The sequence below is a fragment of the Sebastes umbrosus genome, chromosome 5, assembly GCF_015220745.1.
Source record: "Sebastes umbrosus isolate fSebUmb1 chromosome 5, fSebUmb1.pri, whole genome shotgun sequence".
Taxonomy (NCBI): Eukaryota; Metazoa; Chordata; class Actinopteri; order Perciformes; family Sebastidae; genus Sebastes; species Sebastes umbrosus.
Window position 1 is genome coordinate 4,572,293 of NC_051273.1, and position 16,178 is coordinate 4,588,470.

A 16,178-nucleotide genomic window follows, 5' to 3' on the forward strand; every position below is an offset into this window, starting at 1 on the left:
GGCCATAGGCGTTATCGGTAGTTCTAAGCACCATAGATGTGGGTCAAGAGGGGCCTACTACACCAACTGCTTTGTAAAAGTGAAAGTGAAACTTTAAAGCAACACGTTCCAACACGTAAAACTGAATGTTATGTTTTGAACACAAACAAAAAGGCTTCTTTAGGTTTAGGCAACAAAACTACAACTACTTTAGGTTTAGGCAAAAAACCCTGGTTAAGTTTAGGGAAAACATTGTATTTTGGCTTAAAATGACTATGAACACAAAGACAGATACACGTTGTTGCTTTCACACAGAATGTGAACTCCAGTCTCCTGGGTGAAAACCATGCGTTTCATGTCCCATCTATCGTCCCCGACCTCCACCTCTTAAAGAGTTTCATGCTGTCTATACTACAGCGTCTGACTTCCGCTTCTGTCATCATTACTACAGTTAAAGGTAGAGGTCGCTGTTGTGTTCTTTTATACCTTCTGTCGATGATCTACCATGTGAATGGATGCTAAAACCTACTAGTGGGTGGAGTAGGCCCTTATTGACCCACATCTATGGTGCTTATAGCGACTGCTAACGCCTATTTAATAGCCTGACAACAGTGTAATAAGCTGGATTTCTCAACAACTATTTCTTTGATCACCATTACATTTTGTACAGACATTTATGGTTGTCAGAGGACTAAATCCTACTGACTTTGGTGATCCACTGATTTTTCCTCTAACGTCACAAGTAGGTCCCATCAGGAAAAATCTGATTTTTGGGTCAAAATGTTGCCCCAGTTGTGGAAGCTTTAAAAGAATATATAAACATCTTGGGAAATACACTTATATGCTTTATCACAGGGAGTTCGATGAGAACATATTTACAGAGTGGTATCAATCTTCTCATCCAACTCTTGGCAAGGAAGTGAATAAGCATAATTTTCCAAATGAACTATCTGATTAGAGTGTTCATTGAACAAAGCATACATTCACAATGCAATAGTGCATTTCTTTTACTGACAAACCCAAGAGTGTGAAACTCCTGAAGGCCAAGAACAAACCACTGGAACGCCAGTTTTTAGTTACATTATGTTGGAAAGTAAAAAACATCTATAATATTGCAAAAGTATGGTTTGGATTGCAGTAAGAAGAAACGTTGAGAGATAAAGTGCAACTAGACAATAAAATAAAAATCTACAGTAGCCGTGCACCTAAGATTTATCTTCAATCAATCGATTAATCGTTTGGTCTGTAAAATCTCAGAAAATACTGAAAAATGAAAAGTGTCCCAGTTGCTTCTTTTGTCTGATCAACAATCCGAAACTCAAATATATTTAGTTTACTGTCATAGAAGAAAAAGAAAAGCAGAGGCTGGAACCAGCAGATGTTTGGCATTTTAACTTAAATGATAAATCAATTATCAATAGTCGCTGATTAATTTTCTGCCGATCGACTAAGCGATTGATAAACTAATTGTTTCGTACAGGTCACATTTCCACTGACCTACAGTTGTAACGTAACTGGTAACCTGCTGAGGAAAAAAGGTTCATAACAGGGTTCGAAAAATACGGCAAAATATACGAGTTCATCCGTGCTGCTATTCAAAGCACAAAAAATGTTTGAATATAACAGAATATAAAAAAAACATCATAATGAACAACAAAGAGAAATTCTGGAGGCACGAGGGCTGAAAGTAACACTTCTTCAGATCAGAAGTAACTGTTTGAACGCCTTTCCCCACATCTGAACTCTGATATCTACCACCGGGTCATTTCTCGAGTGATTTTAACCTGCAGAGGGAGTTGGGACACGACAGGGTGATGAGCTGGGTGTGTTGTCATGTCATCCTGTCAGCCCTGAGGTCACTGCAGGGGTGGAAACAGCATCAGGTGAAGCCCAGTTAGCTCGCCATCTGTGTCACACCTTCTTCATTCACCGTCCAAGTCCAGCTTAAGCAGAGTTTCCTGGCGGCAGAGAAACATTCGGCTTAGTCGACATACTGCACCACAATAAGCCTTTAACCCGACGGGAGTGGGTCAAGTTGTGTTTAACTGGGAAGCTACTGGAGTGCTTTTTAAGAAAAACAGATATTAAAATCACAAAAAGCTAATTTACAGTAGAATCCAATTCATACTGGATTTGTTTTTATATTTGTGAGTTAAAGGGGACACATGAAAAGCTCAACTTTTTCAGTTGTTGTACACATACATTTAGGTATCTTTAGTGCTTATCAAAATACAACACCAACAAAACATTTAACTGTACATTTTTAACAGTAAACTTCACTGAAAATTAAAATGCGATCACTACCAACAGTAAACAAAAATATACAAAATTTAGATAAAAATATAATTTTATAAAAATGCAGCCTATATAAAAATATATATATTTTTAATGGAACTATAATAAATTAAACTAATTAAATGAAGTGTGGACAAGACTGTATTATGAACATAAAATTAATTTAATTTCTTATTTTCATTATTGATTAGTCAACTGATTATTTTCTTGATCACTCGAATGATCATTTGGTCTACAGGATGTCAGCAAAAATCTAAATTGCTCATCACAACTTCCAGGAGCCCGTGGTGATATCTTAAAATGTCTTGTTTTTTTCCGACCAACAGTCTAAAATGCAAAGATATTCAGTTTACTATCAAAGAAGACTAAGAAAAAAAATAGGAAATATTCACATTTAAATGACATTTAAGTACATTTTTGGTTAATAAATGATTTAAACAATTAATCATTTATCATATACCAGAACTCCTTTGGCATTTCTGTAATACAGCTTGTTACTTATCATAACATGGTTTGTATCAATTAGACGTGATCGGGGACGATCCAGCACCTCTTAACGTGACCTTAACCTATAAAAGCACATTTATTAGACCCATGAATTTATCTGTTAAAAAGCTGGAACACAGTTGTTGTATCTCAAAAAGTTTTCACCCCTCCTCCTCTCTTGTCAAAAACTACCCTTGAAGAGACAAAGGCAGGAAATGTGGGTAAAGAGCGGAAAGGCATGCGGGCAGCTCTAGAGAGAACAATGTCGATCTTTTGGGCTGTGACTTTGGTCTAAGATTTCTCAACAACTATTTGCTGGTTCGTCATGACATTTTGAAGACATTCATGATCCCCAGAGGATGAATCCTACTGACTTTATTTATATTTACAGAAATATCCTGACAACGTTTGGATGGATTGCTATGATTTTTTTTTTTTTTTTTACAGACATTAGTTGTGTCTAGTGGGTGATAAATGGAGCAAGAAAATATCGATACACTTGAGTATCGCAATATTATATATTATAATATTTGTGATACAGTATCGATTCTAAAAAAAACAAAACATTGATTTTTTAATTAATAGTTTACATGCAAAGATTCATGGCAAACAGTGTTTCATTTGACTTACTTCATTTGTCTTCATTTCACAATGAAGCAGCCCCCGACCGTGATCACTGTCCAACAATCGACATTGAGTATTATTACGAGTTTAAAGACACATTGAAATGAAATTTACAAGTTTTAATCCTGTGTCCATGTGTTGATTAATCATATATATCTGTTGTGAGATGCTGAATATGTATCAAAAAATCTGTTGAGTATTTTTACATCAACATATCTTCCTGTAGAAATATTTTTAATGATGCATAAACAATACATGTTGAACTCCGGGGAATGTTGCTCAGGCAGCAGTAATAAATCATCATGTAAATCAGCACACAGTATTCAACTCACTGACAAAGGGTGACTAACGTTGGCAAGGACGCAAGGAAGAAGGAACCTTCTACCCTGTTGCTGCCTGCCCTGTAAACAAACTTGAGTGGATCCAACTTTATCTGTGTTGCAGCCAAAGCTCCTCTTTTATAATTGTTTTATACAATAAACTAGGGGTTTATATTGGGGAATATTGCGATATTCTGTTTTGTGATACTGTATCGGTTCTCAAGAACATTATATCTTTTAAGTAATAGTTTACATGCAAAGATTAACTCAGTCAATACTTTATTTGCAAAGAGATGTGCCCTCTGAAAGTAGTGCTATGATGCTGGATGTTACAGGGTCTGTGATAAATGCAGATCCCACTGTTCTGATTGCATAAAAAAACGTATTTTATGTATATGGTGGTGTGTTCTTTATACTATGATAGTTTTCCTAAAAGTTGATTTTTAAAAGAATCCCAATTACAGTATCGTAATATATTGAATCGTAACCCCTGTATCATGATACGCATCGTAGCGCCAGATTCTTGCCAATACACAGCCCTAGTAAAGAACCTTACGGAGTTGAAGTGACTTCATGAAGATGAAGGAAAATATGTCAGATAACCGTTCTGCACTTTACTTAAGAAGTCGACTGCCAATGTCTTGTGAACCGGGAGGTTTGTGTGGAGGTCAACAGCTCCATAGATCCATCCATATTTCTCTACAGGTCCGCATCGTACCGTAACCAACCACTTTTTACTTTTTAACTAATCCCCGTCCACATTACTGAAGCTAAAGATGCTATAAACTTCTGTTTCACTTTGACTTGAACACAAAAAACTCACCAGCCTCATCAGAGCTGTGTGGGTGTGATTGGATTTGATCATCAGTGCAGCCTAACAACCCAACAACTGTCCTCAGATTTTGATTCAAACGTGGCTAAACCCAGAGATGTTTGACATCACTTTTTGCGAACTTCAAACCGGTGAGTTGAGCACAGACGGAAACACAAATACAGAAAGCTCTCATGCAAAACAGCCAAAACTGTTCCAACTTTGACAGAAAACTTTGTGTTCATAGACCCTTCACTCATTATAACAAAGCTGATTGAGAAAATAAGTTTTCAGGGCCTTTAAAAACAAAGACATTCTAGAGGCATCATATAAAGACATCTCTTTTAAAAGTTTTCTTCACTCGTTAAATGTGCCTGTTGTGTTTGTCCCGTGTACAACCCCGGTCACACTGGGAACGTCAGCAGCGCGTGATGGCTGTGGAACCTGTTTATCGCACAGTTCCTACATCAACTTTACCTGGCCCTACATTTAGTGGAATCCTCTCTAATCAGTAAAATCAGATTAGGAGTAACATGAGATATTTTACCAAAAATATTTTGTCAAAACAAAACTTCACCACATGGCCGGAAAACCTCCTTTTCTTATCTTATCTTTTTTTGGTGTGATCGCGGTTCACAGCAAACTTCTTTTGACAGTATGTTGGCATCATACCAGCAGCATTACAGTTTCAATGTCTGTATCAGTAGAATATGTCACAGACCTGAAAAAAAAGTTAATATTTAAAAAGGGACTGTTTGTAACTTCTTACTTGTATAAATCAATCCGGGTCGGTGTCACATGTGCGCTCGCTTGTGGCTACGCTGTTCAGACTCAGACGCCAACACAAACTACACAGAAGCACCAAAATCGCAAAGTTATATCTAGTGAAGTCTGTCTTGCAAAACAGTGCTGGCCGGGGTCGGAGGACGCGGGGGAGACCGTAGCTTTGGTCTCCAGGGTCGGAGTCTCTGCTGTACTCTGCTCCTCTGCCTGCTTTTCTTCACTCACACGCCACGCTTGTTCTCACTCTTTCGCTCCACCTCAAGTGCAGGCGCGCACACTACACACTGCAGAAGACTTCCTAGCTCTGAGAATATCTAGTGAATGTACAGTGGACGTTTGTGCAGAAATAACTGCTGCAGCACCTCCAGACCAACAGAGGTTTCCCGTGTCTTGTGAAGTGACGGGGCTCTGCAGCGAGTAACGTTATCGTCTCCGACCGGGTGCCGGTGCCTCCCCTGTTCTCTCCGGCCGCGGTCGGGAGGCTGAGGCAGGAAAAGCCAACACTAGGATCAGCAGTGATTCATGGAGAGACCTTCGTCTGGTCAGCTAACATTACTGCCAAGCAGATGAAATATAGAGTGATATTGTGGTTTTAGCTGATGTGTGTCACCTCACTGTTTTGATGGATGCTCGCTCACATTCACGTAGCCGGTGCACACGGGCAAGCGCGAGCAACAGGACGCTGACTTTCGTTGACTTAACGGCCACAGATGTCGCTGTGACAACCATTTTCTGATTCTTACAAACAGTGCCTTTAATTTTAACTAAACACTTCCTGTTTCTCTTTCAAAATAAAAGCCCTCTTGCCTTTTTTCTGTGGACAGAATTGCTTCATTTGTTAACACAAGGCTTTTATTCTGAAATATTTGCAGGACATAAATAGGACTCCATAAATGAATAGAGTACCGGCTTTTAATTGTGGATTATTACAAATGAGCACACGCTCCTAACCCGTTTCTGTCTAAAAAATAAATATAAATGACATTTATAATGAAATGAAATGGCCATAATAAAAGGCAACTCTATGTAGAAAAAAAGGGCTGGCAGTAGCAGTGCACGTTCCCAGTGTGTCCTGGATGTAAGAGTTTGCCACAGCCTCCAAAATAACCATGAAGTGGAAAATAAACACCTCTTTTAAACGGTTATATATATCTCAAGTGTACACATGTGAAGCTGAATGAATGAATGAATGGTATCTCCTCTCTGAAGACGAATGAAGGTGCCTGTCTCTGTGCTTATTTTATATTTGTGTGTGTGTGTGTGTGTGTGTGTATGTATGTGTGTGCGTGTGTGTGTGTGTGTGTGTAAACTTCTCTTGCCTTGACGAGACATGTGTTTGGATCCATGTGTGCCCCCTGGATGATGAGTGGGTCCTGGGACTCTTTGAGGGAGAAGCTCTGCTCAGTGAGAGACCTGGACGGCCTGAACTCCTCTCTCCACCACCACAGAGCCATTCCCACCAGCAGCACACTGAGGAACACTTGGAAACACACACAAGAAGTGAATCACTTCCTCTGCAGACATGACAGATGGTACCTAAAGAACTCAACTTTCTGCAGGTCACCCCCCTCACCTCCTCTGAGTGGCTGTTATGACCGAATAAAGCTGCAATACCAGGAGGGACGTTTGAGAAAAAACTTCCCAACACATAAATATACAGTATACTATAACAATAATAATACACTTTATTTGTAGAGTGCTTCTCCAGTAACTGAAAGACGCTTTACATGATAAACTAGGTAAATAAATATACATGTAGCTCAAAACCAAGGAAGTAATGATATACTTAAAAAAAAAAGCCCGAAGACACAGACTGGTCCTTTAAAAGTTCACAAGCACAAGGACTTTCTGTTGACTGTTCTGTAATGTTTTATCTACCAAATCGTTAAATGTGGCAATGTTTGCAACCATTGCGTTACATTGTTTTTCTTCTTTGTAGTCTTTAGTAGTCGTTATAAACATATGTCTGAATTCTTAATACATCTGTATGTGGAATCAGTTGCGCAACAACTCTTTAAGAGTGTGAATGCACAATAACAGATGCTGATTGTTGCATGCTTATGACTCAGCGGGGAGTGACCATGTCGACCTCAGTGTATGGTGACGTCACATTTGTATCTCACAGTAGAAAAATTCAAGTTACATCAAACTCATGCAGCTGGGGAACTGTAACTAAAAGGGAATCTGTAAAAGATAAATATTAATGTAATTTTTATGCAATATTTGATTATGAGTCATTGTTACAGCAAAGATGTGCCATTAACAAGCTCTAAGGGTTAGGGCAGTGGTCCCCAAACTGGGGGGCGGGACCCCTAAAGAGGGGCCCAGAGTTATTAAAGGGGGGGGCGCGGCGAGGCTAAATATCAAGGAGGCATTGTTCTGCACTGGCCTCAGGGGGGGATTGAGAACCACTGGGTTAGGGTATGTTACACCCGCCACAAAGACTGGCACGGTATTTTCCTGCTATTTAAGGGGCGCATTATTCAGATAGTAAGATGCGTCTACACAAGCAGCTACACAACACGCGTACATTCTGCTTGTTACACACACACACACACACACACAGGGGTGCAGCAGCACTTCTCCTCCTCAGTACTTCTCCTCCTCAGTTAAATACAGTGTTGGCGCTAGAACAATGCTTTTATTTATGTTAAGGAAAACTGAAAGTTTGGGCGGCAGGTGACAATTCAAAATCTAATGATATATAATGAAGTAAGGCTGACAGGCATACGGTATTGCTCAACCTGCAAGATCATGGTGCACACACGCCTCTGTGGTGTCTCCTCTCATCATTCCTCTGCGTATGCGAGTGTAGACGTAGGCTACTTCAAAAGTTTACAGGCCCTCTCCCCCTAAACGGTGGTGTTTTGAGGCTGATGGTTCCGCACGATATGCACCGACCCTACGGCAGTGCCCGGCAGCAAGCCCGTGCATAATGCAGCACCGGAGGATTCCGCTTAGCCGCATCGGAAAGCAGTACAGTTTAAATTTTTTATCAATACATGTTTATCATATTTAGCTTAGTGCTTAATATCATATAATGAATTTCGCCCCCCTGCGCCGCCTGCACCGGTTAAATAAGTAATCGGTGCATTTGCTCATATGCAGTCAAATGGAGTTGTCGATGGGCCAGAGGATCAGGAGCGGGCGGTGGCAGATGGTCCACCGGCCAAACATCACATACATCTGCCCGCGCACTTCCACTTCAGGAACGAGCAGATCCGTTTCATCAGCAGAAAACGGCTCGCTTCTCCAATTTGCCAAATTTGCCTTTTAAATAGCAATGTGCCGATGTGCAGACTGAATTGGCAGACTTGTGGTCCTGTGTGACAGGAACGTGGACATTTCTAACAATAGGTGATAGGTGAAAGATAAGATGATAAGATCAGGAGATTTTCTGGACATGTGGTGAGGTTTCGTTTTGACAAAAAAATTTTAGTAGAGAAAAAGTTTCTTACTGATAAGAGAGAGGATTCCAGCGAATGTAGGATCAGATAAAGTTGATGCAGGTACTGTGCGGGAAATGGCAGGAATTTGAGTGCAGCTGAACTCTGGATTCTCAGACAGCAGGTCGACAACGCACTCGTGCTTGCACACCGTCCTGGTATGTCCGCATACAGAAGACCCTAAGAACCAGGTGAAGGTACACTCAGTTGAGAGGAATCAATGACTGCAAGGTGGCATTACTGTGACTCAAAGGCCAGCTGCACCAAAAGAGCCATCTTTCTCAATACATTTGCACCCATCTGTGCGCTCATGGGCATGTTGGTCTTGAAATAAGGTGTGGTCAGGCGCATTGACCTTCTTACAAAAACAAAACTTTACACTCCTTAGCAAAATCAGCATTAAGTCTAAAACAAATAGTTAATTTATGTGACTGGTCATACCGTTTGGTTGGAGAACAGGCTGAATGATGACCACACCACCCGGTGAGGTGATGTTTGACAGCAGAACTTGGAGGTCGCCGCCGTTGTGTTTGTTAGCTCGGCAGATGGAGCGCGTCACTTCTTCACTCCAATATACAAAACCCTGAAGCAGAATGGTCAGAGTGAGCAGAACTGTTATTTCACAGCAAAAAAGTGTTACTTTTATTATCAGTTAAAGGTTGAATTAAAGGTGCCCGCGGTAAACAGTTGTGTTTATATACAGTGCTTCTAAACTGAATGCAGGGCATCCATCTTTGAGGCCTAACAAACGTGTTGAATCCATTTCCTTCCTTAAAAAGGTACAGTGTGTAGGATTTGGTGGCATCTAGCGGTGTGGTTGCAGATTGTAACCAACTGAGTGCCCCTCAGCTGCGGTGACGTGAGCCGCCAAGTGCAGGTTTGCACTCTGCGGTTCACGTTACCGCAGTTTCACAAGCGTGTCAGAGAACTACGGTGGCCTTCCGGTAACGGGAAAACACAAAAGTGTCTCTCTAGAGCCAGTGTTTGGTTTGTCTGTTCTGGGCTACTGTAGAAACATGGCGGAGCAACATGGCGGACTCCATAAAGAGGACTTGCTCCTTATGTAGATATAAACGGAAAACACAACGATTCTTAGTTTCAGGTGATTATACACTAATGAAAACATAGTTATGATTATTATATAGATCCCGAGAAATCCTTTAACCTGATTTCTGCCTGATTTCTTGGCGCCATAAACCCTTGACCGGGTTTCTGAGGATTAATTACGTGTGCGCAACTATACGACAAAGAGAGGAGAGGGATGTTTTGCAGTGGTAACGGTATTAGAGGGATAAAGGGATCCAACATACTAGGTGGGCACTCACATTTTCTTTGTGCACTTTTCTTTTTATTAACCAACAGTCCACTACACACACAATGTTTCGGGCTCTGTCGTCAACGCTTAACGTCCATGTGTGAAGTGATCGTGTATCATCATTTCAGGCGGCTGTGCCTCAGATGTAGCGCAGGTCGTCCTCTAGTCGTAAGGTCGACGGTTTGATCCCCGATTCACATGTCGAAGTGTCCTTGAGTTTAACTTTTTCTTTTTTAAGATTTTTTTATTGATACGACTGTGGACAGTTTTAGAAAGGGGGAGAGAGAGAGGGGGTAACATGCGGAAATGGCCGCAGGTCGGATTCGAACTTGGGCCACCGAGGTCAGGACTCAGCCTTGTTATACGGGCGCCCGCTCTACCATCTGAGCTATCGAGGCTCTGTTGGTCTGGAGGAGCTGCAGCATTTATTTCTGCACAAACGTCCACCCTACATTCACTAGATATTCTCAGAGCTACGAAGTCTTCTGCAGTGTGTAGTGTGCGCGCATGCACGTGAGGTGGAGCGAAAGAGTGAGAACGAGCGCGGCGTGTGAGTGAAGGGAAACAGGCAGAGGAGCAGAGTACAGCAGAGACTCCGGCCCTGGAGACCAGAGCTACGGTCTCCCCCGCTTCCTCCGACCGCAGCCAACACTGTTTTGCAAGACAGGCTTCACTAAATATAACTTTGCAGTTTTGGTGCTTCTGTGTAGTTTGTGTTGGAGTCTTGCCTGAACAGCGTAGCCACACGCGAGCGCGCATGGGACACCGACCCGGATTGATGTAAGGTGTAAGAAGTTACAAACAGTCCCTTTAACTTTTATTAATGATACTATTAAAGTCAGAGAGAGACGGAGAGTCTGTCTGTCAGCAACAAACACGTTTTACATTATTTATCGTCATTTCCATTCAGTCACATGTGAGGCTGATAATTCCTGAACGTCGGGTTTGATATGAGTTATATCATTTACATTTTCCCTGAAACATTCAGCCTAATAATTTGGTCTCCAGGACCATAGTCTCTGCTGTACTCTGCTCCTCTGAACTGCCTGCCTTCACTCAGCTGTATATTGTACTTATTATTCACATATACTTATAGGCAGGGTCTGAAATTAGCAACCGCCACCCGCCAAATGCAGGTAAATTGTTGGCGGGTAAAATTGGCAGGCCATCCGCCATTTTGGCAGACAGTAAAAAATGTTAGGGGAGGGAATAGAGAACAGACTCCTTATTGTCTGATTCCTTGGTATCTCAAGCCTCCGTGACTACTGATTCCTCTGTATTGATGCCCTTCCACAGTAACGCGTGCACAATGACGCATAAGCACATTGTATCATGTTGCTGTTTGTTTTGGACCGGAGACACTGCCTGAGGGACGCACCCTGTTTTTTGTGGAGCGAAAGAGTGAGAACGAGCGCGGCGTGTGAGTGAAGGGAAACAGGCAGAGGAGCAGAGTACAGCAGAGACTCCGGCCCTGGAGACCAGAGCTACGGTCTCCCCCGCTTCCTCCGACCGCAGCCAACATTGTTTTGCAAGACAGGCTTCACTAAATATAACTTTGCAGTTTTGGTGCTTCTGTGTAGTTTGTGTTGGAGTCTTGCCTGAACAGCGTAGCCACACGCGAGCGCGCATGGGACACCGACCCGGATTGATGTAAGGTGTAAGAAGTTACAAACAGTTCCATAGCCCTCCTGTTGTCTTCGGGTCAAATTGACCCGAAGACAACAGGAGGGTTAAACAGGCCAACTGATGATAATGAACAAGGCTATTATTTGACAATAATGTTTTCTTGTCTGGCTATTATTAATAATATGAGCATACTTTTGTTAATTTTTCATGACCTAATGTTGAATTTCTGTGGATTTATCCCTCCTGTTGTCTTCGGGTCAATTTGACCCGAAGACAACAGGAGGGTTAGTTAACCACAAATTTAAGGACTGTAAAGTTGTTGTTTTTTTTACCTCAAACACAGCCAGTCCAAAGGGCCGGTCCAAATATCCGTTAGACTCTACCACTGTTTTACGCTGACGACCCTCTAGATTTACTCTGGAGATGCTTCTCATTCCCTGGTCAACCCAGTACAGCAGCTGACGAGGCATATCTAGGAAAAGGAAATCACATGAACACATGACTCACACTATGAGCGGCCAAATTGAGCAACACTAAACAGTGATGGCAATCAGCCCTCTGAAGTGCCCACACACCCTTAAAAAGGGGAAGCTGAGGGTTTTTCCATCCGCATAGATGTGTAGCCTTTCGTATCCTTGTAACACCTTTTGCAAGTTCAACAGAGATCCACTCTACTATTATCCAGGTGAAATGTCAGAACATACCCAGAGAGAGAGCGGCAGGGTGGCGTATTGAGGAAGTGACCAAATCCATCCTGTCCCGACCGTCCAAACTTGCTCTCTCAATCTTTGGGGAGCTGCCACACTGAGCCCAGAAGAGCAGCCTGAGAAAACAGAAGCAGCTGATGAAAAATGCAACAGAGTTTTTGCAGTAAGTTTCTTGCTTCTTCCTGTTTTTAAATGTTATTTTGTAAGGTCCCCTTTCTTGCATCTGTCTTTTTATGTGTATTTTTCATTTTCATGAAACACATTGTATTGCACCTTTTTCTATCAAATGTGGTGTATAAAAATTGTATTAGTATTATCTAGTGCTGTCAAAGTTTAAATTAGTTATGACGCCACTAGTTTCTTTAAAGCAATCGATCTTCCAGAGGGCTCAGCGGACTAGAATACATGATGAATCCATCATTACCAATCATGTCATACTGGCTTGTCGCTAAGGAGGTTAAATAACGCTCCAAAGTTATGTTAAATTTTGGCGAGGAAAAACTGGCATGGTCATATTCAAAGCCATATACCTCTGACCTCAAGATATGTGAATGAAAATGAGTTCTCTGGGTACCCACGAGTCTCCCCTTTACATGCCCACTTTCTGATAATCACATGCAGTTTAGGGCAAGTCATAGTCAAGTCAGCACACTGACACACTGACAGCTGTTGTTGCGTGTTGGCCTTGACTTTGCCATGTTAAGATTTGAGCATCTTTTTATGCTAAATGCAGTACCTGTGAGGGTTTCTGGACAATATTTATCTGTTTTGTGTTGATAATTGATTTCCAATAATAAATATATACATACATTCGCCTAAAGCCAACATATTTGTCCACTCCCATGTTGATAAGAACATTAAATACTTGACAAATCTCCCTTAAGATACATTTTGAACAGATAAAAAATGTCTGATTAATTTGCGATTAACTATGGACAATCATGTGATTAATCACGATTAAATATTTTAATCGATTGACAGCCCTACTATTATCATTATTAAAAGGATAGCAGAAGCTCTAGGTTTTAAAAAACAGGTCGGAAAGTCATTCAGACTGCTTTTTTAATCCAAGTTGCCAAAAGGTGCTTTAAAGAGGACCTATTGTGCTTTCCCCCTTTCCTTTAGTGTGTTATATAGTTTTTTATGCATGTAAAAGGTCTGCAAAGTTATAAAGCCCAAAGTCAATGCTGAATGGAGTTACTCTCCTCCACAGAAACAGTGCTCCTGAACTGCCTGAAACGCCTCGCTTGAAGTCCTGTCTTTTCTTCTGTAACGTGGTGATGTCACCAAATAACACATTTGACGTGTGTTATTTGGTGACATTAACGTGGGGATGTCACCAAATAACACATACGCACAATACCTGCCTAGTGGCTAGTTTGGCACGCTCTTAAACAAAGCTAGTTAGAGCGGCGCTGGAGCGGAGTACGAACAGTCTGGTTCGGTTGACCAATCACAACAGAGTGGGTCAACTGAACATTAAAGCTTGTAAACATGTTCTAGTAGAAACCCAAAATACAAGTATGCACCTGAAAATGACCATAACAGGTCCTCTTTAACAAAGAAAAAACAGAAACTATATTTGAGTTGAGAACAAAAAGCGCAACTACCATTACTGTGCAGCTGCCATCTGTTAACGTATGTATTGCTATGAACCATGTTGCCTCTCCCTGGGTAAACATATGCTTAAAAGACGTGTGTTTAACCACCTCTTAAAACCTGGGGAAAAGCTTTTAAACAAACAAGCAGTCATTTAAAGGTCATGACGCAACAATATGTCATCATAGCTAAAGCTTTTAATAATCCTTCTGACGTGAGTACACTGAACCTCCTTGATAATGCTGTTAACTTTTAATGAAATAATACATTTAAAAGGGACTATTTGTAACTTTCAGAAATGCTTGTTAACAGTGTGGCCGTGAAATCAACGAAAGTCAGCGTTGGGCTCGCGCTTGCTCGCTCTAAATATACCTGAACGAGCATCGCTCAAAACAGTGAGGAGACACACGTCAGCTAAAACCACAACATCACTCTATATTTCAGCTGCTGGGCAGTAATGTTAGCTGACCAGACCAAGGTCTCTCCATGAACATGATTTAGATCTGATCCTAGTGTTGGCTTTTCCTGCCTCAACGCAGGCTGAGACAGCGGGGCTCTGCAGCGAGTCTTCCTGCTCTCTCCGCCCGCAGCCGGAGAGAGCAGGAAGACACCAGCACCCGGTCGGTAACGAGACAACAACGTAACTCGTTGCAGAGCTCCGTCACTTCACAAGACACGGAGAACCTCTGTTGGTCTGGAGGAGCTGCAGCATTTATTTCTGCACAAACGTCCACTGCAACTTCACTAGATATTCTCAGAGCTAAACTAACTCTTCTGCAGTGTGGAGTTAGCGTGCGTTCACGTCTAGAGGTGGAGCGAGCTGAGCGAGAACGTGCGCTGTCTGAGTAAAGGCAAGCAGGCTGAGGAGGAGAGTACAGTGGCCACACGCGAACGCGCATATGCGAGCGCGCATGTGTCCCGACACGGTACATTTATACGCTTAAAAAGTTACAAACAGTCCCTTTAAGTAAACGCCTGGGCCCTCCTACCCTTGGAGAGGATCCACAGCCACCGCAGAAGGTTTGTCCAGTCCTGTGATAAGCTGACGCTGAGCCGAACCGTCCAGCAAGCCAACGCTAACAGAACCGCTCTCCATACTGGTCCAGTAGAGGAGCTGGTGGATCCAGTCCACAGCCAGGCCCGACACTGAACCCCGAACTTTCAGCACCAACACCGAATCCTGCGGCCTTCCATCCACGGAGACCCTGACAAACATCCAGGGGGGAAAGAAACAAATATAAAACATGGTGTTCATTCAAAGTTCTGTTCAACCAAATCCATCCAAATCCTGACTATTACGATGCATGACTGCATCCTTCAAAGGGTTCATTCATCTCAAAAACTTTATAGCAAAATGCAACCCAATTACTACGGTCTTCCACGTTTGTTTTTAGCCGTGCTAGTGGCTCGAGGGATGGCAGTGTTGAATGATCGGTTCACCGCTTTGACCCAGACTGAAATATCTCATCAATGGATTGGCACATTTTATACAGATATTCATATTCAGAGGATGATTGATGAAAAATGAATGAATGAAAACTGATGAATATTAGCCCAGTTTATTTACACAAGTTCACACTAGGCGAATTACTCAGTTTTCTTTCCTGAGATTTAAAACTAAAATAAAAAGTAGGCCTATATAACATAAAAAATGCTGTTGCAGCGTACTTATTGTTATTTTTATTCTGAAAAAGTCACCAGAATCTAGAAAACGAGCTCTCTGAAACACAATTTTTGTCTGTCCCTGTAAATTAAAGCTGCAAGCAGCGTTGAACGGGCCCTCGCCCCTTTGCGCACATCGGGGGTACCCGCTGCCGTGCATTTACATGAAAGTCGGACACTGCACGCAACAGTTAGAGGGTATTTTCTGCGTGGAGCACGTTGCACTGTAAGTGACCTGTTGAGAACCTGTGGGGCATCCTTAAAAGGCACTTCTACGAGGGTGGGTGGCAGTATACAACCATTTCTTGTTGCTAGTAGGTGGCGCTATCACCATAACTCAATAATGGAACGTATATGTCTTCAGGCCTGGACTATTATCCAGCTTGTGAAGTTTGGAGCAGATTGGACTATGTATAGTCAATTTACAACAACTTCCTGTTTTTTGGCGAAAGGCGGTTATTCGCCGCCACGCCACGGCAACATAGTTCGATAACTTTTTAATCTTTGGATAACTTTTCATCACAA

The 16,178-nt window shown here is 42.0% G+C and overlaps 1 protein-coding gene across 2 annotated transcripts in view; it reads right to left on the minus strand.

Annotated features, from left to right (window-relative positions):
• Positions 1-245: 245 nt before the first annotated feature.
• The window catches only part of LOC119488826 (low-density lipoprotein receptor-like), a 32,972-nt gene continuing 17,039 nt past the window's right edge, over positions 246-16,178 (minus strand). For both annotated transcript variants that reach the window (XM_037770765.1, XM_037770766.1), the window contains exons 8-14: positions 14,981-15,196; positions 12,390-12,508; positions 12,018-12,157; positions 9,186-9,327; positions 8,757-8,924; positions 6,618-6,778; positions 246-1,937 (exon numbers count right to left, since the gene is read on the minus strand). In XM_037770765.1, the coding sequence (XP_037626693.1) occupies positions 1,902-1,937; positions 6,618-6,778; positions 8,757-8,924; positions 9,186-9,327; positions 12,018-12,157; positions 12,390-12,508; positions 14,981-15,196 (982 nt within the window). In that variant the 3' untranslated portion in view covers positions 246-1,901. The remainder of the gene's footprint in view (positions 1,938-6,617; positions 6,779-8,756; positions 8,925-9,185; positions 9,328-12,017; positions 12,158-12,389; positions 12,509-14,980; positions 15,197-16,178) is intronic.